The 21206-nt window shown below is 39.5% G+C and overlaps 2 protein-coding genes across 2 annotated transcripts in view; one reads left to right on the top strand and one right to left on the bottom strand.

Moving 5' to 3' along the window:
* syne2a (spectrin repeat containing, nuclear envelope 2a) overlaps window positions 1–16037 on the bottom strand; it is an 85283-nt gene extending 69246 nt beyond the window's left edge. Inside the window, exons 1-23 of the mRNA XM_030405261.1 lie at window positions 14391–16037; window positions 13978–14082; window positions 10660–10721; window positions 8290–8385; window positions 8052–8129; window positions 7860–7952; window positions 7465–7661; window positions 6877–7076; window positions 5706–5806; window positions 5455–5544; window positions 5004–5117; window positions 4427–4564; window positions 3962–4126; window positions 3703–3815; window positions 3384–3552; window positions 3157–3253; window positions 2834–3039; window positions 2464–2616; window positions 2080–2217; window positions 1870–1971; window positions 1512–1679; window positions 1148–1306; window positions 307–1053 (exon numbers count right to left, since the gene is read on the bottom strand). Of these exons, the coding sequence (XP_030261121.1) occupies window positions 307–1053; window positions 1148–1306; window positions 1512–1679; window positions 1870–1971; window positions 2080–2217; window positions 2464–2616; window positions 2834–3039; window positions 3157–3253; window positions 3384–3552; window positions 3703–3815; window positions 3962–4126; window positions 4427–4564; window positions 5004–5117; window positions 5455–5544; window positions 5706–5806; window positions 6877–7076; window positions 7465–7661; window positions 7860–7952; window positions 8052–8129; window positions 8290–8385; window positions 10660–10721; window positions 13978–14053 (3462 nt within the window). The 5' untranslated portion in view covers window positions 14054–14082; window positions 14391–16037. The remainder of the gene's footprint in view (window positions 1–306; window positions 1054–1147; window positions 1307–1511; window positions 1680–1869; window positions 1972–2079; window positions 2218–2463; window positions 2617–2833; window positions 3040–3156; window positions 3254–3383; window positions 3553–3702; window positions 3816–3961; window positions 4127–4426; window positions 4565–5003; window positions 5118–5454; window positions 5545–5705; window positions 5807–6876; window positions 7077–7464; window positions 7662–7859; window positions 7953–8051; window positions 8130–8289; window positions 8386–10659; window positions 10722–13977; window positions 14083–14390) is intronic.
* Window positions 16028–18552, top strand: atp5mj (ATP synthase membrane subunit j). Its single transcript, XM_030405262.1, has 4 exons — window positions 16028–16165; window positions 17057–17180; window positions 17454–17474; window positions 18410–18552. Exons 2-4 carry the CDS (start codon window positions 17057–17059, stop codon window positions 18421–18423), a joined length of 159 nt encoding a protein of 52 aa, XP_030261122.1. The 5' UTR covers window positions 16028–16165; the 3' UTR covers window positions 18424–18552.
* Window positions 18553–21206: the final 2654 nt, after the last annotated feature.

The raw sequence follows: 21206 nt of genomic DNA, 5'->3' as shown, positions 1-21206 counted from the left end.
GGACAAACATACACGGACAAAACCGGCAGCTGTGCAAAGCAAAACAGCACAGACCTTTAAAAAATGTGTCCCAATTCTGATTTACATTTTTGAGTTTCCAAGGTCTAGATGTTTGAGCATGAAAGCGTTTTCTTTCAGCAACAAGTGGGTGCAAAGCCAACTTTATAGACAATTTGATTAACACTTATTCACAAGTGCAAAATTCCTTTTTAGGGTAAATCACTATTCATTCATTTACTTTTGTTGATGAGAAACTTTTCTCATGATGAATAAATAATACTATATCCAAAATGTTTAAATCTGTACCTGTTTCCTTTTGGCTTGTGACTCTGAAATCTGTTTGCCACCAAATAACTTGATGGCTTGCTGGATGCGTCCTTGCAGACGAAACCGAGCCTTCTCCAGTCTGCTCCTCGCCATCGACTGGGCTTTTGAATGGACCTCACTGCGGACCATAACCGGTGGCTGTGGAGATGTATTTTTACTTTGTAGGGTTTTCGGTTGCCCTCTTATTCTGGATTTTGACGTGTGGATTTGTGGTGAGGATGAGCTCTCCTTTTCCTCAGGAACTGGACTTTTTGGACCAGTTGATCCAGCAAGAGCTTGGGTTAAAGCAGGTAGAAGTTGATCATTTTGACTCAGGCTTGAAACTTGAGTGTGTGATCTAGAAAGTGACTGTGGCTGGATCATTTGCGCTGCTTCTTTTACAGTTTGAGCAAGAGGAGAGTGAATATGACATCCTGATGCCCCCAAATGCTGAGGCAGCATCTGGATTTGAACATGTGGTGTAACAATGGATGGTTCCTCCTGTGTGTTCATGTGCTGTTTTTCAGGCCAACCCTGGAGACCTCTTGTTCTTTGTTGAGGTGTCTGAGATGGGCTCTCAGCTGAAACCTGATTCGGGTCTTGAGTTTGCAGCATCACATTTCCAACCTGGTCAACATGTTTGGTTCTGGCCACAACCAAAAACCCAGACTGTGGCTGCGTCTGCATCTGATCGGTTGTTTCAGCGGGTCGCAGAAACCCAAGGGAACCAAACCTCCCAAGAATCTCCTGAAAAAAACAAAAACATATACAAATGTTACTGTCTCATATAAATCTAAATGTTGAGGAACTTGAAAGGGTTATTTACACTGATCTAACTCACCTGGCAGTGAGAGACTGCCTCCGAGATCCTATCCTGCATGACTGAAGTACTGAGATGCTGCAGAGGAGACGTTCTCTGTACTTGTGCCACAAGGTCCTGCAGATCCTGTCCCTCCATTACAACCTGGCTCTCCAGCTGCAAGCCTCGGGAGGCCAGGACCTAGAAAGGATTATATAGCTGATATTTGATTATCTGTACTGTGATGTTTCATTTTATGGAGCTAAACCAAACAAGACTCTAAAATGTATCCACAATTCGGAGTGACAGTCATTTGTGAATTGTAACTCTGCCATTACTTGCTGTATCCATGTTAACAAATGCTTTTCTGTAAGTTTGAAGGTGTGGAAAGCTGTGATTTGCTGACTTTGACTGTAGATTCCACAGCAGAGCGTCCTCTATGTTTTTTCTCCTTTAGGTGCTGGTGACAGTCTTGGGCGTCTGTGGTCCAGTGATCCAGCTCGGCCAGATGGCCCTCCAGCCTGGACGCAGCCTTCTGCAGCTCCCCACAGCTCCTCTCTGCTTCAGCAAGCATCTAATGTACATATTACAAGCAATCAGGAGTGCAGCCCATCCTTACTTTGTCATGCTACAAAATAATACCAATAATAGGATAACATATCCAATGGAAATGTTTTAATTGAAACAATTCATAGTCAAAAACTGGAAAATGAGATAATGTTAAAATGCATCACGGTTATTCACAGCTTTTTGCAGCAGAGTACCTGTGGGAGCGTTTGCATGAGGTTCTCTATGTGGCTTGTTTGAAAGTCTGGGGATGAACTGAGGGATGATAGGTCCACGTCAGCCATCTTCTTACTCAGTAGCTAATAAAAGAATGTATAAAGAGAGATTAGCTCGGGCACAAAAAGACTTAACAATTGTGTCTATATGTTGCTGTTTATTTCTGTCCATCCACTTGTAACTTTGCCAACCTGTAGCTTCTGTCTGTTTGCCTTCAGTGGGACAGAGGCCACATCCAGTGGCTGCCTCAGAAGCTGACTGGCCTCCTGGGTCAGTGAATGTACCATTTGAAAACAGAGGGGACCGACACTGGGCTCTGATGATACTTCCTAAAAGACATGCTTCATGAGTAACAACCTGTATTCATGTCTTTATGTCCTGTTGTTCTCATGTTCTCAAGACTATGTTAAAATATCTAAAGCAAAAGCTTCAAATGAAAAACAGCAATGCTATTTAAGAAGGTATGAGTTACTTCATTTAAAATCCTATACATCAATTTCACGTGAACTGTGCCTTCATTCATCCATTCACATCTGTACCACAATGGAAAGAGCAGTGAGCGCATGCATACTTACAAACATTGTCTTCTTCATGCATTCAGCCCACTGCATGTTGACCTTGCTGAGTTGCTCAGCCAGAGCGAGGCTGGTCGAAGATTCTGTCAATTCGATGAGTAAGTTCCCTGCCTGGTTTAGCTTAGCCTGACATGACGTCCACTCACTCATACCCTACAGAAACCAGTCCACCAAAAACCAAACCAAGATAAAAAAAAAAAAATCAGGTGGGTGCAAAGCTTCTCTTCTGCAGCCATCAAGGGGATATACAGTAATCTAACACATTAACATTGGTTGGCGCAGCTTTCATGCTAAACTTCATAGTGAGAGTCATAAAGGAATCTTTTTAAGTTCATTCATTGACAAAAATCCCCAAAAAAGGTGAGATTACCTGCGTCCCTGCAGCGGGAGACTGGGTGTGTGAATGTATTTTTTGTGCCAACCACGTCTGCAGAGAAGTTATGCAGGTGTTGTAGGTCTCCCACGCAGACACCACCCTCTCCATCATCCCCCTGACAGCTGTCACGGCCTGTGAAACCAGTTCAGATTCGCTTTCTGCTTCATTCACCTGACGAGTGACACACTGGGAACCTTCACCTGGATATAGAGAAGAGTGTGGGGAGATCAGGGCTTGACTTTTGAAAAATAAAGAATCTTCATGAAAGGATAAAACTGAGATTTTGTGCGTACAGAACAAACACATGTAGCACATACCAAGCGCTGCCTTGCTGGTGTAAGCATTCGCCTTCTCCTTCAGATTTTGGAGAGCGTCCATTAGAATCAAAAGCAGTCCCTGCCGCTCCACTGTGTCCTGGACAACAAACCAACAGAAGTCATCACTTCTGATGTTATGATATTGTGGTGATATTGATATTATACCACTGGTATGTTTTTGGAACTGGTGTTACAAGGCTTTATTTCTAGCTCTTTCAGATACTTACGTGCCAGTCCTGCAGAAGCACAAGAACTGTCTCCTGAGATCTGTAGGGAGCTTTCCAGGTCTGAAGCTTATCATTGATGCGACCCAGAAGATCCATAACAGTGTGACGGGATTCCTGGTATTCCAACTTAATCCCTTGATACTTGGCAGTGACTCGGACATCGGTTAAACTGTTCATAAACAAAGAGGGTGTGAATGCTTTCCGTAAGGGTTTCATAGGAGCTGAACTCCAGATACATTTAACAGAGACTTAAAGATTTATGGATTTAATTTCTATCACATTTTACACATTACAGAGGTTGAACAATTATTTCACGTACCGTCTTTTTATCTCATCAAACTTTTCCAGCGGCACTACTACATTTCCTGAGTCATCCATGTTGCGGTAGGTATCAAGGATATTGACGTGATGGCTCATCTCCTTAATTAAAGTCTGAAGAATAAAACAGCAAAAATTAGAAGCACAAAAGATAAGATGCAACATTCTCATCCCACAGCATATATGCCGCTTCAGAGTTGTCTAGAAAATGTTTGATTTCGATTGTTGATTTTCTTCTGTAGTGTCAAATTAAAAATAACCTTTAGTGTGTCCTGTTGAACTCTTGCTTCTTTGGCAGCATCTGCGTGATCCTCCCCTCCTCCTCCCTCTTCTGTTAGCGCTGCCTCCGCTCGCTGCAGCCACAAGACAACTGAGTCCAGGGGAGGAGGGAGGCTCAAATCCAGGTCTGCTTTACATCTCTGCAGCTGAGGAATGACACACACATAAACAACCTGGTATAAGCACAAAATGCTTGTTACATTGTCTAATGAGTCTAACACGTCTGGAGATTAAGGAAGTGACAAAGCAGGAGCCAGTCTCCAGATTAAAAGCAGCCTTAAGAGCAATTGTCCAGACAAATGTACCAAACACAAAACATGTAACACAAGAAACATGTTTAAAAAATTGCAAAGGAGGCTGTATATGAGCAAGACTTTAAGTGACTAAAAAGCTGCTGGGCGCAGAGTATAACCATACTGCTTATCATCCGCAGTAGATTTCCTCACCTCCTCCTCTAAACGATCCCATGCTGCCTTGAGAGCACACTGCTCTTGGCTCATCTCAGGACGGCGTCTTATGGCGGCAAGGAGGGTCATCACTGGTTTCCTCTGCTCAGTGAAGGAATCAGCGAAGTTCTGAAACACCTAATGATGCAAATACAGTTCAAAGTTCTGAAACGATGTCAATAGGTATCAGACACGTGATGTTTTCAAGAAATGTTTTAACCAAATTTAAGATTTAATCTTTGGCAAATTCATTTTCTTACTCAAGAATGGCAGCCAAGTATAACGGTTGTTTATATATGGCTCCATGCAGAGGTTTTATGTAGGAATATTGTTATTAGAGTGAGCTCAAGCTGAACAACTTGACTCATTTTGACTTTAATACATTTATGGATGGTAAAATGAAATGAGATAAAGAAAAGTTTGAGACAACAGTGATTACACAAATATCAAATCTATGACTACTTAATTATGTTTTAGTTAGTTAAATCAAAACCCTGAAATCGCTGCACAACAACAATAAATAGTTGACACAAATCAGTGTTTTTTTTCTCTCAGCTCTACTTCTGCCTCACCTTACCTGGTATTTTTCTGCAAAGCTTGACTTCTCTGTAGCTGTCTGCGACTCTGACAGCTCCTGGTAAGCTTGCTGCAGCCAGCAAGTCACCTCTTGCGCACGCTCACTTGGAGAGACCTACATTTTCAAAATTCAAACTGTCATTAATAACTTTTGTCTAGGTTTAAAAAGTGTAAATGTAAAAATCATGTGCCATACTCAAAAAGACCTAAGAGTTCACCTCAACTAGGTTTCAGAGAAAAAATATTTTGACCCATGGAAAGATCAGCAAAAAAAAAATGTCTTGAAATTTTAAGAAGCCCTGCACATTGACAGCCATCCATCTTATAAACAGCAGCTGAACTGTTTGTAAATAAGATTTCTATCATCAATGCAACAGATTGAAAGAAAGACATCTAAAAAAGACTGACAAATAAAAGCTGAAGAAGGACTTCTTCGGCCAGTATACAGCTACCTGACGTATTGGTGAGACAGCAACAGCTGGGGTGAAGTGAGCAGGCAAGTTCTCAGGTGAAAGAAAAGAGGGCTGGACCAGAGGAAACAGCTGCACCAAACCACCAGAGGAGAAATGGTAAGGTAAGAAAAGGTTTGTTTCATGCAGGAGATTGTGGGTTCAAACAAGAAAGAGAAGCAGCAGGGACAAAAACTTTCAAGAAGGGAAGTTGTAGATGAAGTCAGTTCTGCAGTGAGGGTTTCATGTCCTACCTGCAGATGATCATCAGGTGATGGCATGTCATTAGAGTACTGCAGAAACTGGGCAACATACGTCATAATGGACTTCTCTTCAGGGTCTTTCACGTCAACATCTGAGGTTCAGGTAAAGACACAGAAAGGTTCACACATGATGAAAAATAATACATTACTTTTTCTCACGGCTTTGTAGGAGCAGTAATCTGTTAGTTTGCTTGACCTGACTATCCCACTGAAGCAACAGGTTTCACCTTCTCCTTTAAAACCACTTAATGAACGCCCCCATTTTAAGGTTCTTTTTCCAAAACGACATACCGAAATTAAAAGCATGACAGCTCCCACCTAGTTTGAGACTCAGGGATGAGCTTGGTACCATTGGAAAGGTAACACCCTCAAGTTTTTTCTAGTGTAGGTGTGATTCTATGACATACTGACACAGAGTTACAGAGGTTGGAACACAGGTTTGGGTTTTTCGTCCAACAAAGATATAAGGGTTCGGCTATGTCTATGGACACAGCAGACACAATTAGGCCATAGCCACAGGTCTCAGCTTGCTACACTCAAAATTTGAAGTCAAAAAACAAAAAAATTGATTTTTCACAATTTTTTTTCTAAAGGCATGTCTGTGCGTTTGGCATGGGTCCTTTTTTCCAAGAGCGCCTACTGAGATTCAAAGGCTTATAACTTGAGAACCCCTTTACCTAGAAACATAATCTTGGTCTCAAATGAAAGCTAAGACCCTGTGGTTTCTTGCTGGTTCGACACTTGTAGCTAGTTTTGGGTAAAATGACATGGATATTCCCATCCTATGGACTCTTGGCGAACTATGAAAAAAAAATTGTGGCATGACGTGTAGCTGTGGAAAAAGGGAACACTCCGAAGGTATGTAGGCATTCTTGCTTCTTGCGGTAGAGGGCTCTTTCTAATGTTGTGTCATGGTGAGTTTAGAAGGCTATTACATGGTCTGGAAATAACTGTTTTGGGCTTAAAATAATCACGACAGTCTCAGCTTTCCAACAGTGGGTATATACTATTAAGATCTGATGCTTAAAACTATTAGCAAAAAAACTATTTGTTTTTACGAAGGGTGTTCATTTAGCGAAGGGTGTTCCCATGTTGGAACGGTGTTCCTTAAGTGGTTAAAGATACTGAGAACCAGTATAAGTCACTACTGAATGAGCCTCACCCTCCGGCTCCAGTAGGCGGGGGATGTTTAGCTCCCTCTCAGCCAGGTGAAACGCCTCTTCCAGGTTCTCTTGGTTGCTTCTGGACCTGACCAGTGAAAGATCCACCAGCTGTGGCCTGAGGGAGCACAGGATGGCCAAGAAGGCCTCTCCACTTCTCCAGCTTGACTTGAAGTCCCTCACACTTACAGAGCAGCCAACCCTAGAGAAATAAACACAAATTAAGAAGAACAAAGTGCCTAAGAAGGTCTGAGCCGATCTGTCTTGAAGTGATTGCAAAACATCAGTCATTGTTCAGTTATTGCTTGGACTCTATCGTCACTACCAACAAGCAATTCAGCTTGTCTATCTGTTTTGCATGTGTTTGAACTTTGCTATGACAAAGTTTGATTAAGAGAAAAGACATGCAAACTAAGGAAACACATGCAAACCTGACAAAGACAGCTTTAGGACTAACTGTCATTCCTCCTGTGAAGGATCAGTACCACAATGCTGCCCAGAGAACTGTTCAGGTTACCAGTGATCAAGATTTAATTTTAAGCATTCATATATATATATATATATATATATATATATAGTAGAACAACCACCTTTGGCATTGGTCCCTGACCCACATGAGCAGGGATTTCTTGGCAGATACTCTGAAGCGTCTGTGGAGAGGCGATGTCCGTCCTCCAGGAACTGGACTTGCTGGGACTGGGCTGCCAGACCAGGAGTCCAGGCTGGACAGAGAGTCGAGGGAGGAATGACGAGAGCTGAAGGAGAGAGTGTTGGCCAGCTCCTCGATCTAAAACAGAGAGAATAAAACAATATCTTGTATCTCCAATGATCAGTATCTTTGAAATGGCTCATATATTTCTAATCTGTACGTTCTTAAAATTATAAATCATGTATTACAAGATGCTGTTGCTGTAGTTTCTTCTTCTCTTTGACATAAGTATAAGTGTGTGTTATGTGCTAGCACTAGTTTAGCATCTGTACTCACATGACAGTGGAGGATGATGGTCCATATAAGTCCAAGGATGATGGAGGGCCGTCCATCTATGACATCTGAGATGTTGATGTTCACCAGTTTGATCTACAGAAACCAAATATGACAAATGTTGATAATACAAACTGTAGAGACAGATGCCGTGCTTTGTTTGTCTGTTGGGGTTTTTGTTCTGTTGAAACTTACAGATTTTCTCTTGAGAAAGTTGAGCGCTGTCTCGATGTTGGCCCTCTGCTGGAAAACCCCACGGCCTCTTTGTCTTTTCTTTGGAGACAAATAAAACATCAGCTTTAATGTGATGTTAATATTTATTGTAGCATCTTTTTGGGTCATTTTGGCTTTCTCTTGTCAAGTACGTTCCTATTCATGAAAGATCTCTCGGAGTGAATTGGAATCTATTAATTAGCACATTGTAGTAACTTACCATCCGTTGGCCACTCATCACCTCCAGCAGGTCGAGCAGCTGCGACCCATCCCTGAGGTCAGAGAAGAGGTCTGACACAAATGAGGGAGGGCATCTCTGTAACAAATCACACAAATACTGTTATTAGTTTATCTGTCCAGATGTACAGTACTTCAAAATAGTGGGTGAGCTCAGGTGATGATCCAACATTAACTTCAACTGTTCCATCTACTACAATCGGAGATGATACTGACTGTGCTTATACTAAGATACCAACACAGAAGCATAGCCTAAAGTTGTATGTTAAAAATAACAATCAAATGTATAAAATCTCTTCATTTTTAAACCGTTTTAGATCTCAGATCGCAGATGACAAAATGCAAAATAAGCCAAATATATTTGATATCAAAAATAATTGACAGGACTATTCATGAAATCATAATTAGTAAAACGAATAAATCCAACAAAAAGGTTCCAAAACAGCAATCCAGTTTTGTTCTAATGACTTTTTGAAGGTTTATCTATTTTTCGATCGTTCTGATGTTGGTATTGAGCACATTCAAAGCAGATTAAACCTCAAAACCTCAAAACCGGAAGTAGCAGAGCTTACAAAGGCATCTGAGCTCCTCAATTTCTGTCATGACAGTTAATGCAGAAGTCCAAACATTGATACTGTTAAATAACACCACATAACATTAAAAGTACCATTTAGATAACAAACTAGACAGCTGTTAATGAATCCATATAATATCCTTGGGTCACTGTTTCATATTTGGTGGGCAATGTGCTGCATCAATTTGTACAAAACGGGAAGTTGTTCAGGGTTTTTACATGTCATGTGGTAATAAAAAGTGAAAGGCTGATAGAAAAATATTTGTCAAATGTTCATTAAAGCACAGAAGAAAACAGCGTGACAGGAAGTAAAGGAGTTTATGGGAAATGGGATCAACTTTGTGAGAAACAACACACTCAACAATTATTTTGCAATGACATGATCTCTTTTTAATTGCTGCTTCACAAAAACACCCAGAACCCAAAAGGTCAGAGCCTATTAATCCATCAAAAACCGAACTGAAAGTTGGGAGCATTTAAAAGTTTCCAGGTCAACGCTTTAGGCCAAGTCACAAACGGTGACCGATGTCCTCGAGACATAAAGGAGGTCTCTCTTGTCAGTGGACTGTTGTAACAGATAACAGGTTATGAACCGGTGATTTTAGCAAGGAGTCATATGGACCTGAGGTTATGAAGAGGTGGCTGGATTCAGATTACATGCTGTCCTGCTTCACTGAAGCACTATTTATACTCCTGGCGACCGTCATGAGCACCTCAAGGTCTCTTTCCACTGAGATCCACGGTGAGCTGCCTCAATGCACCCTGCTGTCTGAACAATGAGTCAGCATGTCTGCAGCTTGCTTCATATCATTTACAGCTCTGCCACAGTATGATGTCATGTCATTTTCCAACACTACCTGGTTAAAGCGCTCCCAAACATTACTTTTACACTTCAACACTCACTCTTCACTCCAAATATTGCACACTGAAAAACAGCTAAACTCTAAGCAAAAGCATCAAATTAGCTTTTTGATTAGGTTTTGCTTGAGACATCAGGCAAATTAAAAGTAGGTTTTGGAATATACAGTTGACAAGTTTTGCTGAACCCTAAGAGAAATCTATGTCAAAGGTCAACAGGTGTATTGTTTGAAACTTGATGCAGAGTGTAAACCTGAGGTCGACACATGTTTCCCACCCTGTACACACAGCTCACATCGACACCTCTCGTAGATGAAACCTAAAAATATTAATACTTCCCCCCAAACAATGAAATTGGTGAAAACAAGACACATCTGGCTACTTATAACCATGTCAACAATAATACATATTAAGTTGCAGACAGATTATTTCACATATTAGAGAAAGATAAGCTTTGCAGTATATGGAAAAGACAAGTTCCTTCTTACATGCTGATGCTGCATGTAGACCTGCAGCCTTGTGTTATTCTCTTCATCACTACTAGAGCCTCTTTCTATCTCACTCTTTACTTTAACTGGAATAAAGATAATCTCCAGAAGATATGTCCTATTTAGCAATTGAATCTAAAAGCACCAGGTCTTTATTTAGTTGAAACGTATCAGCTGTTTGATACTACCAACAGCAGAAACGCGGCTTTAATAAAGCATTATAGAGTTTAGATATTGTATCCAAAGATGTAAAACCATCCAAGCACTTTTTAGATTATTTTGATAAATACATACCTATATTTTTTGTATGTCTTTTTCACAAAAATCAGGTGCTGGCAGTTTCTTGTTTTCCTTTATAAATGCTTATTTCTTGTTTTTTCATTCATTCATTCATTCATTCACTCACTCACTCACTCACTCAGCATCAACATACCTTCGAGAGTTGAGCATTTATCCAGTTGGTGAATGTCCTTTTCTGAATCTGCTCATGCTCCACTGTTGAAACAGACAAAAAAAAAATGTAATCTATGCCCATTGCATTTTAATGATCACTTGCACATGCACATGCAGCACATCATTCAATGATGATTTGTTTCATTTTAGGTATAGTCATATGCATGTAATTGTGTGTCAAGCTTGTGACTAAAATGCTATATAAAGGTATAGATATGCCTTCATGTAAATAAGAAATACAGTCCAGCATACTAATTCACACAAAAGTTTCACTAATTTACAGTTGAAATTTGGCAAAGCATTTGACATAAAATGGTTGTTTTTTAATTCTCATTCTTGCATCATTTTAAATCTCATTTAAACTCCAGCTGGATTGAAAACACCAACTAATGTAAACAAATGCAGAGAATACATTCAAGTGTATTCCTCAAAAGCAACCTGACCTTTTCCTGTCAGGCATGTGCCCATGTAAAGTTTATAACAATCTATAAATCATCATGATATTAGCTCCAGGCAGGCCGCAAACTACTCACCGACATCAGAGGACTGATCGACTTTTCGAGCCTCCATTTTTATAACTTATAGCAAATGAATCCATGTATAATAAGTGAAGAGGCTACAATATATAACTGCCTGAGCTAATACAAGTCGACCCGAGTGGCAGACTTCCTCTTTAAGCTAAAGTAAGGCTCCTGGCTGGGATCTGGATACAAGACGGGACCATTTCCAGGACAGCGACAGACATAGATACTGACACTCACACACACAGCTGATACACACAGAGACAAGCTCACAGATAGAATGAATCTCCTGACAGACATATGCACACACACAGTGAAGGGATTTAATCATGCATGGTTCTTAAGAGGTACTAGACCAAATCCTGAGCTTCTGTTGCCAAAACATGAACCTGTTACTATATATAACATTATAAAGGCCTCCTGAATGAGAGTATCATGGAGGTGACAGAAAAGTTAAAAACATATGCAAGTGGTTTTGGTATTATTCAGAGTATATTGAAACTTAGAGTAAGTGGAGCCAATGATCAGCTGGAAACACACAGGCCATTTTTGTGTCCATTGTATATTTTAGAAATACTTTGCATTTAATGCATTGAGTAAAAGTATTTTACTACTTTAATTCAATTTTTTAAGAATACTCTAAGCTGTATCCAACGTGAACTTTTAGATGTTGCCAGTAATGATATGATTCTGCATCACTTTCATTAAACTTAACCACTACTTTCTGTATCTGTGTTCCGTGTTGCTACGATTACAAACAATCTGTTGAGACTATTTAAAGATTCAGTCAGTAATGAATTGTAGGAGTTTGATGTTTAGTCTGAGGTCATCAGAAAAGCACACACAGGCTAACTTTCGGATTGCTGAACTCACACGTGCAGATCGGATTTAGCCCTGAATCTGGCTCAGTGAGTCTGCTGTTTGTTTAAGAGCCTGCCGAGGTAGGAAACTCATGATAATATTTAATTACTCTGCTCCACCCAGTTAACCTGGCAGTTCACCTGACACGGCCAGTACAAACAGCAGTAAGAGGCTTCAGCATGTCACTAATGACACCCTGCTTTAGGTCATTGTGAAAGTATGTAATGTGGAGAAACGTAATATCAACCTTTTAGTGTCAGTTTTAATTAAGTTACCATGTGAATTTCTTTTACTCTCATTCCCTGGGACTTTATCATGATGCATTGTCAAAATTGTCTGTGTCTGATATTCCCTCATGCGCAGTTAAATTGTTATATAAAAAAGAACATATAGCTGGTACTGGATACCATGAAACACAGCTGTGTTTTAAAGCACACGTTCTTGAAGCGTCACATATTGAGGAAACACATGACGTGATACCTTGTAACCTTGACTTGACACCTGTCGTAAACGTGGAGGTTTATGACTGTTGTTATAAAGTGTCATTTTGTGACTTCAACGCATGTGGTTTTCTTCCTGGGTTTTGGTCCCTGGCACGCCAGGACTGACAGGCGCTACAGTAGCTTCAAAGCTGACTGAGCTGACTAGCTACAGCTTACTACAGGTAGCAGTTAACTTACTTTTTACAACAAGTACATCTCTCGAAATCATTTCGGTACTTATTCCCTGTTTTAATGATGAGGTCAAATTGGACCACTGTAGTTGAGGTCAGGAAGATTACAAAAAGTTAATGACATTTAATGATAAGTCCAATCTTTACCAAACAAGTTGAAGTCCAGATTCATGACACAGTTATGATGGTCTTGTGATGGCCAACAGTTTATTGTAATGTTAACACATAAAGCTAAATAGTTTCTTTAAGTTTGATAATTAGGCCTGCTGTGACATGTTTATGGCAGGTCATATCGCCTTGGTTAATCTCAAATTGTCATAACAAAGACATCTCAAACAAAGCCAACTTTGCATTTAAAGTAACATTGTTGACCAAATGACACTTGATAACAACAGTCATAAACTATCATGAAGAGTACTTTGTGTTCGTGAAATAAATGCCAAGCCATACTGACAAATTGCTGCACATCTTGCAATCACAATGACTATTTTTCGCTCATATAAAACATGGCAAGATTTAAGACATGCACTGCTTACAGAGAGGAAAGAAGATTTGCAAAGTAGTCTGATCAATGAATACAGAGACTTTTAGGGTAAATTTTAATTACTGTAGCCATCATGACATGATTACTGTACAGTAGTTTTGCCTTCTGCAGAAGAAGACCAATTTGAATGGTCATTGGACTCAATGTTTTGTCATGTGGTTAAAGACCAGTTTGACCAGGAACTCAACTGTTTCATCCAATTAGTGGTGGAGTCACATGCAAGCTTTTTGGCATGACTCTAACAAACATAGCAGGTTTTCCTACCTCAGCAGGAAGGGCCACACAACAAATCATTCATTTTCTGTTTCAACTGAGGAAATAAAGACAGAAGCTGCACAATGTTCCCTTAATATCATAGTGAAGTTTGTAATCCGTCACAAGTAAAGTCCTCAGTGTGTCTGAGGTCATAGCTGTTTGGTGCTAATTCATTTTGAAAGCAAGTTTTGTGAGTCTGTAGGAAGCTGGAAAAAACAGTAAACCTCCAGCACCACCACTCTCACCAAACACCACCACTTTCATTTTCACTTTTTAGGAATTCTTTTGGTTATGACTTAAGAGCACATATTATATGTCAGAATAAAGTGATGCAAGAGACATTGAAATAGTATCTCCTCAACACAGTACATAATTTGGCCACCGCTGCGATTCCCGAGTACAGCACATGTCACAACATCTACAAAAGTACAGGAATAGACTGACCTTGGAGGAGCATGTGCACGTTGTCAATATCCAATGGAATGCCTCCATCGTCTTCCCCTGCTCCACCTGAGGCCATGTGGTCTCCAACCACAACACGAGATCAACCTCAGAGGGGGGCAAGGGACATGGATTAGTAAAATTGTCAACCCAAGTGAGATCCACAGTGACACAGAGGAATAATTCTGTCCAAAACATTTTAGTTAGCTGCCGCCACAGCCTGGTTAGTCATGGTGCAGTCAGAACACACCCACCCACACCCTTACATGACCACAGAGATGCAAGTAGACACATGCAAACATTTAAACAAAGCGTTCAAAGAGGAGGAATAACCGGGCTGTGTAAAGAGCCGACCTCACAGTCCCATCATGTAAATATACAAAAATAGACAGCCTGGTCACAGATCTTTAACATACCTGTAGCAGGACTGTGGTCGCTGAAGACAGCTAATGCAGCTGACTGCATTACAAAGAAGAACCCAGCAGATTGTGTATAATAAATGTCCTCAGCTGTGTCCTTTAATATTGGCACAAGTCTACGTTGGTTCACTGTGTTGAGTCCCTTCAAATAGGACGTGGCCTTTAGGTGCTCATAAATGAAACAAGGTACCTCTTGCCTATTGGAGCATGAGGACAAAAAAAGGGTGGAGAGTCCCGCCTACACTCACTGCAGGCCCAAATCACTCCTGCAGGCGCACATACAACTCAGTATCCTTTGGCTCAAACATGTCCTCACAAAGCCCACTGTGGATTAGTTCTGTTTTCAGCTTTACTTGTTACTGATGTTCCAGGAAACAAAAACGATAGTGTCTCTGTTTGTATTTCTGCAATGACATAACATAACAGAAGAGCCAAAATTCCTTTTTATTTCGATATTTATTTGTTTCACATGGAGTGAAAGAGGGCGCACAGACAGTAGGGCATGTTACACAATGCCATCTTTACCCTTGAAAACAGTGCCAGTGTTTTATTTGTTGAATCACTATGGTGAGCAGACAGAGCTGGTGGAAAGTGTGTGTGCCACATACATGTAGCAGCTGCACCCTCACCTCAAATTCCCTTCTGTTATGGCAATGGCACAAGCACCAAAGAGCAAATAAAAAGAGGACATAAGATAACTGAACAGTTCCTTTGGAAAGTCTTAAACTGTGTAACCTCAAGCCTAACCTAACATCAAGTTTTAAAAAAATACACCACGATAAGAGCGTGTGACTGAAATTGAAAGTGAGGCGGAAGGTTTTTCATATTAGAAGGTTATTATAGTCCATGACCACTAAAAGCACAGATTATGAGAGCGACAATTAAAGGAAAGTGGTGTCTGGTTTAACTGCATGAACAAGTTTGTGACATCAAACTCTTAACCTAACTAGATGAAAGCCAGACACTCTTTCTTACCAATTTCCAGCCTCTTACCTCACACATTAAAGGAAGGAAAGGGTATTCTGGAGACAGACAGTTGATTTAAAGAGCGTCATGCCTGCTTCATCAATTACTGACGCTTTGGGTAAGAATTTCAGGGCCAAATACTGACCCAAACTGATATTTGACGACCAGGGAATAAGATCTTTCTCCAGAATCTTCTTCCTTAGCTTTAATGTGTGACAGCTGACCAGTCCATCCAATTTCAAAATGAATGTATTTCTGGTGACCAAATCAGAGCTGTTTTGAAAAACATACGGTTGGCTTTGCTCAGTAAGCATTAATAGAAGGAATCTTGAGAACTGCCTAAATTACCTTAATTCCCATTATTCATCTTCTTAGCATTATTTTTTGACAGAATTAAGATTCAAATCATGTTTCCATTGCCAGGTGGAAATTGTAATTTCAGTAGCATACGCTGTATAATATCAGATCAGATCCAATTCTGAGTTTAAAATACAATGAATGCAACTATTAACACTATCTATGGACTGCATTGTGTTCAATACATTTTCTTAATTAATGGAAATATGTCAGTATAAAATAAATCATGGTGTATGTCATACATTAGCTGCTTTGTCCTCAAGGTGGAGCCAAGAGATAACTACACATAGATCAAAACGTTACTCGTGTACCTCCATCTGGTGGCGCCGCACACCAAAACATGATGCAACACTACACATTGGAGCGTAGAAGAAGACTTCCCCCACGACTTTGACGTATAGCAACATCGGCTGTCCTGACCTTCTCTCTGCAGCGTGACAAACTGAAAGGTAAGAAAAGAGTTTGCACTAAGTTAATCAATAGCTTCAATTGTAACACAGAAACATAGTATGCCTCACGACAACAATCAAAAAAGCAAGCTAACATCTCTATTTGCTTTTGTTGTGTGTGCCACTTTTGCAGGTGTACTCAGCTAGCTAGCTAGCTAGCTAGCTTCTAGCTAAAGCTAGTTAGCGTTCTCTTAATGAATTAACGTTAGTAACGTACGCTTGAAATGTTAAATGAACGCAATATAAATGTCAGCCATATGGCTGTGTGTAAATGTCCATATAATTATTTTACGGCTCGTATATCTTAACATTTAATGCTACCACTGACTTTGGCAAATCCGAGGTTGTGATATTAGCAGCAGCACATTAGCGTTAGCCAGCTACGTTGCTGTAACGTTATCCTCAGGAAAGATATTATACTGACTGTGCCAATGAAAAGCTATGGTACTTATTCCACGAAGAGCAAAGGTTACTTAAGTAAAATGGTGTTGCCATTGTAGTTACCTGCACTTTTGATCGGGTTTTCAGAGGTGGCCAAAGTCATTAGCTAGGCCCATCACAGCTGAGGGTCAGGGCTGCAAACAAGTTCACTTTATGTTGAGAAACAACATTGTCTGAATGGTGGGATCAGTTTCTGATACTCAGCTTAGGTCAACAATAGTGTATTAAATGCATCTTGTTCAACTATATGACTATTTAAGCTGATTAAAAACGTAATTCTGTCAGATAAACTTAAAAGCAACACTTCAGTAAATTGGTGGAATTGTTAATGGAGTTTGGTGTGGTCTTTCTGGCAGTCATGCCTCTACTGAAAGAAACTGTTATTTGATGTTGGAGCATTTGCACTGGCCTAACCACTGTTTTAATGCTCTGCTGTTGCTGTCTCCACAGATGGCCGGAAGCTTTTTTGCAACTTGGTGGACCAAGATGGGCCCATACTACTCCAAGGCATACCAGGAGGTATGGGTTGGACTTGGCATCATGACTTATGCTTACTACAAAGTTTCCTATGGGGGTGAGTTCAAGACTTAATATTCCGCAAAGTAAATTGGAAATGCATATGTATTCCATTATACAAACAACATATGGTATCATAATAATATTGTTATGTTACATATATTGTCACAAGTATTACAGTAGTTGTGAACAGAACCTAAATAAATGGCTTTGATAGTGCTGAATATGAGTAATGTAAGCAGCTGTAGATGAACTGATGTTTTTCAAATGAACATGTTTCTGTGGTATGAGTTTAAGTAACTGATATATCATTATTTTCCTTCTATTCCAGGCAAGAAGGCAGTAAAGGACAGTGAGTAACCGTGCATTCTGTTTATTCATACTTAATAATTAGGGAAAGGCAAAGATTATATGATATTGTGAGATGATATAATTTTGTCTACCAACAGATTTTGCGATACCATTTATAGATATCGCTAGGGGTAGACGACCTTACGATTTTAGTTGAACAATCTTGAAGGCCACAGCCACCTTTTCAGATGAATTTTAGACATTGTGGTATTTAATGGCCTCTTAGTTTAGTTTCCAAGCTTTTCACAACCTCATTGACAAGCAGATCTGCACTATTTAAACAAATCAGTCTATTAATGTAGGCAAGTAGATGGCTATGCTAGTTGAGGGAATTTGAACGGGGCTCTTGCTCTTACTTGGGTGGTTGTAGATGATTGCAACATTGTGCTTTAATGGTGTAAATTTAGACATTCATAGGCCATGTCATAGTCTGGCTTTTGTCTAGAGGGCATTTCAAAATAAAGAAAAGATTGCAATTAAGATGTGGGTTATGAATGCACTTAAATATGTTGTGATATAATTTTTTTGCCCACCCCTACATATCTAAAATGACCCTTGATGGCTATATAGGCCACTGTGGGCAATGTAACAAATGAATGAGTACAAGCATCAATGGGAATTGTATATAAAGATGAAGAGAAATATATCATTATAGTGAGATAACAAAATGCATATATCATGTTAAAGAAGTTTACCCATGTTGTTGACTTCTGTGTACAGTGTATATAACATTACTGCCTGGTTTTTTTCTTTAAACTGAACTTGATTTTGTGCGAGTACAGATGTTTTCCTCTAGATGTCACTGGCAGGTGGCTTATCTGGTCATTACTGGCTGATATTTTGCAGATTTTTGGTCTTCCCATGCTTGGTTGGAAAGATATTAATTCAACAATCTCTGTTTAAATGTTAATTTTTTGTGGTCCTCTCTTTTTACAGAGCCTGCCCATTGAGTATTCCAACATGGTGACCCACTCCCCTCCTGCTGTCAAATAATTCCCTTGCTGTTTGTCCAGAAGTTCAGCTTCATATTAGAATTTTTGTTAATATGGAACAAATAAAGTTGCTATCCAAACCTTTAATCATTTCATTGTTGTCCATTCTTTCCTTTTTTACTTTGGTCCTTTATAAGTCAATGCCAAATTAGTTGTTATTAGTTGTTGTTTTTTAAATGCAGTGTTGATTGTAGACAGAAGAAGCTGCTGAGGAAATGTTTTAATCAAAGAGCGGTATTTGAATTAGCAGCAGCAGATTAACAGAAAATTAAAATGTTTAATATGTATATTAAGGGTTCGTACTAGGGCTGGAAATCCTTAGAAACACTTGCATTTTAGGTGGAATTTTCAAGGTTTGAAAGATGTTTGAATTTTGGACTAAGTGCTTCAAACCGCTAAATGTATCATACAGATGGCAAATCTAAAAGTCCGGTGACACATTTTGAAACATTTTATATTTTAGTTTTTCTTAAACTTTTCATCATGTGGAATTATATAAAACATAACGTTTGGTTGTTTATAGTAAAATAACATCTGATTTAAAGTAATATAGTAAAATAATTTGTATATATCTAAATATTAAGTAATTTTACTACAAATGTAAGTTGCTGGGATAACTTGGAATTGGGCTATGTAAGATGTGTATGAACACATTATTATGGTCAATTTTGTTGCTTCTTGCCTTTACATAGATGTTTACTGAGGTGGAGATAACATGCAGACTTTTTTTTTTTTTTTACACATAAGAGGTATTAGTTGACATTGGAAACAATAGTATTAGCTGTTTTGAAAATTAAGGGAAATTTCAATGGACTACTGCGTCCCAATTTTGTGTCATGCTTAATGGTACGTCCGATATTTTAGTTAGGAGTATGAACAATATTCAAACTTATAAATTCATTCTATAGTCAATTTTTAAAGTTCTTTGGTTGGCTGAGTCCAGGTTGCATGGTCCTTGGGAAATGTATCCTCATATTTCATTGTTGTTATATGCAGTTGTGGATGAATGAGTGAGCTATTAATAGCCAATGAATCACAGTTGGAGTTTACATTTTAACTGATTGAACAGATAGTAAGCCACAGCACTGCCATGTTTGGTCTTCTTTGAGCCTGGGCGTGGTGGGTGATTCTAGGAAGCCAGATATCACACATTTCACCAAGTATTTGTGATGGCACGAGCCAATGTGATAATGCTAAACTCCATTTAACACACAACCCCCTTTTTGAATAGAACTCCTGCTTCAATTGTATATTTAACATCAATTAGGTATACATTATTTTGAATTTGAACCACTCACTCTGAGTTGTATTACAAAGAACTGTCACATCACAACTGGTTTGTTGGTGAAAATCAATAGCAAATGAATCAGTATCTGTTTACAGTTTGGTTCATTGAACTGAGAGTGAGTCGGCCAGAGTCCTGCCCAGGGCCAGAAGTTTAGTGCTGGGTGAGGAGGTGGATGAAGTGATTACGCTTCCACAACATCACTATTGTCTATGTATGCTGGTGATTGGATTGATATGAACAGGTTCAATATTTCATGCACGTGCACCACTAGTGTACAGAAGATGGCGTTACATCTTTTATTATAACAAAGCATGTTTCAACAATGGTTTAAAATTGATAAGTCGATTTTAAATTCTGAACTTGTATGGAAGTTGTATAGTTTCAACAGGTTTAGTTAGAAACCACCTAACAGGTCGAAGTTAAGGTTAATCTCTGTTGCATCTCATTTGTTGTGTCAAAGCTAAACATAAAATCCACCCCCAAAACATCATTAGGTGCCTCGAAAAACATCTTTGTTTTTCTATTATTTTTTGAAATGATAAGACTGTCCTTTGACTATGTCATAGATGCAGTAGTCTTTCGTAGAGTCGCTCTCTTGGGACTGAGATGAATCGATGGCTTTTGATGACAGGGTAGAGACACTGGTTTGTTGTGTAGGCGTTCATATTTGTTGTACCAAAATGTTACATCATTCTGAAGCAGAAGTAAGTTTTACATTCCTGTCCTGTGAATCATCTCTTGACCCTCAAATTTCCTTTTTGAAATGCTGATGGGAACCACTGCAATGTATCACATTTTAGCTGGATATTGATTTTGTGTATGAAATTCTCAAGTGTCCATTTAGTGTCTTTCAAATGTAGTGAATGGAAGGTGTAGCACAAAGTCATGAACATAAATCATGAGCACTGTACTTCAGGGAATGCATTATCTAAAGCCATTTTTGTTTTGTTTGTCTTGAATTACATTTGATTTGCTTAAAAAAAAATGCTGTATAAATCAAGTCTGATTGCTTGATTGATCATCTGGGTTAACACACATGTTCCCCCGCAAATATCAAATTCACACGACTTGCACACCACATCTGCAACTGCTGGGCTCATGAAAACAAGCCTACAGCAGGCCAGAAAACGTTATGAAATCCTGCTCAAACAGTCCTTGCATCTACTGTTCAGGCAGGTGTGTGGGTGGGTACCTCTGTGGACAAACTGGTGCAATAACTGATGAGGAAAACATGATGATATGAGTCAGATTATCAAACAATGGCCCAGATAAGAGGCCTGACGTCCGAGCCGTTCCAACAGCCTGCTGGAGAATCCGAGAGGAGCTGGAAATATTGGTACTACGGGGCCACTGTAGCTCAGGAGGAGGAGCAGGTCATCCAGTAATCAGAAGGTTGCTGGTTTGAATCCCTAGCTGCATGTCGAAATATCCTTATGACAAGTGTCGTAGAGCA

Source organism: Sparus aurata, chromosome 22, assembly GCF_900880675.1.
Source record: "Sparus aurata chromosome 22, fSpaAur1.1, whole genome shotgun sequence".
Taxonomy (NCBI): domain Eukaryota; kingdom Metazoa; phylum Chordata; class Actinopteri; order Spariformes; family Sparidae; genus Sparus; species Sparus aurata.
This window is presented reverse-complemented; position numbering and strand designations above follow the sequence as displayed.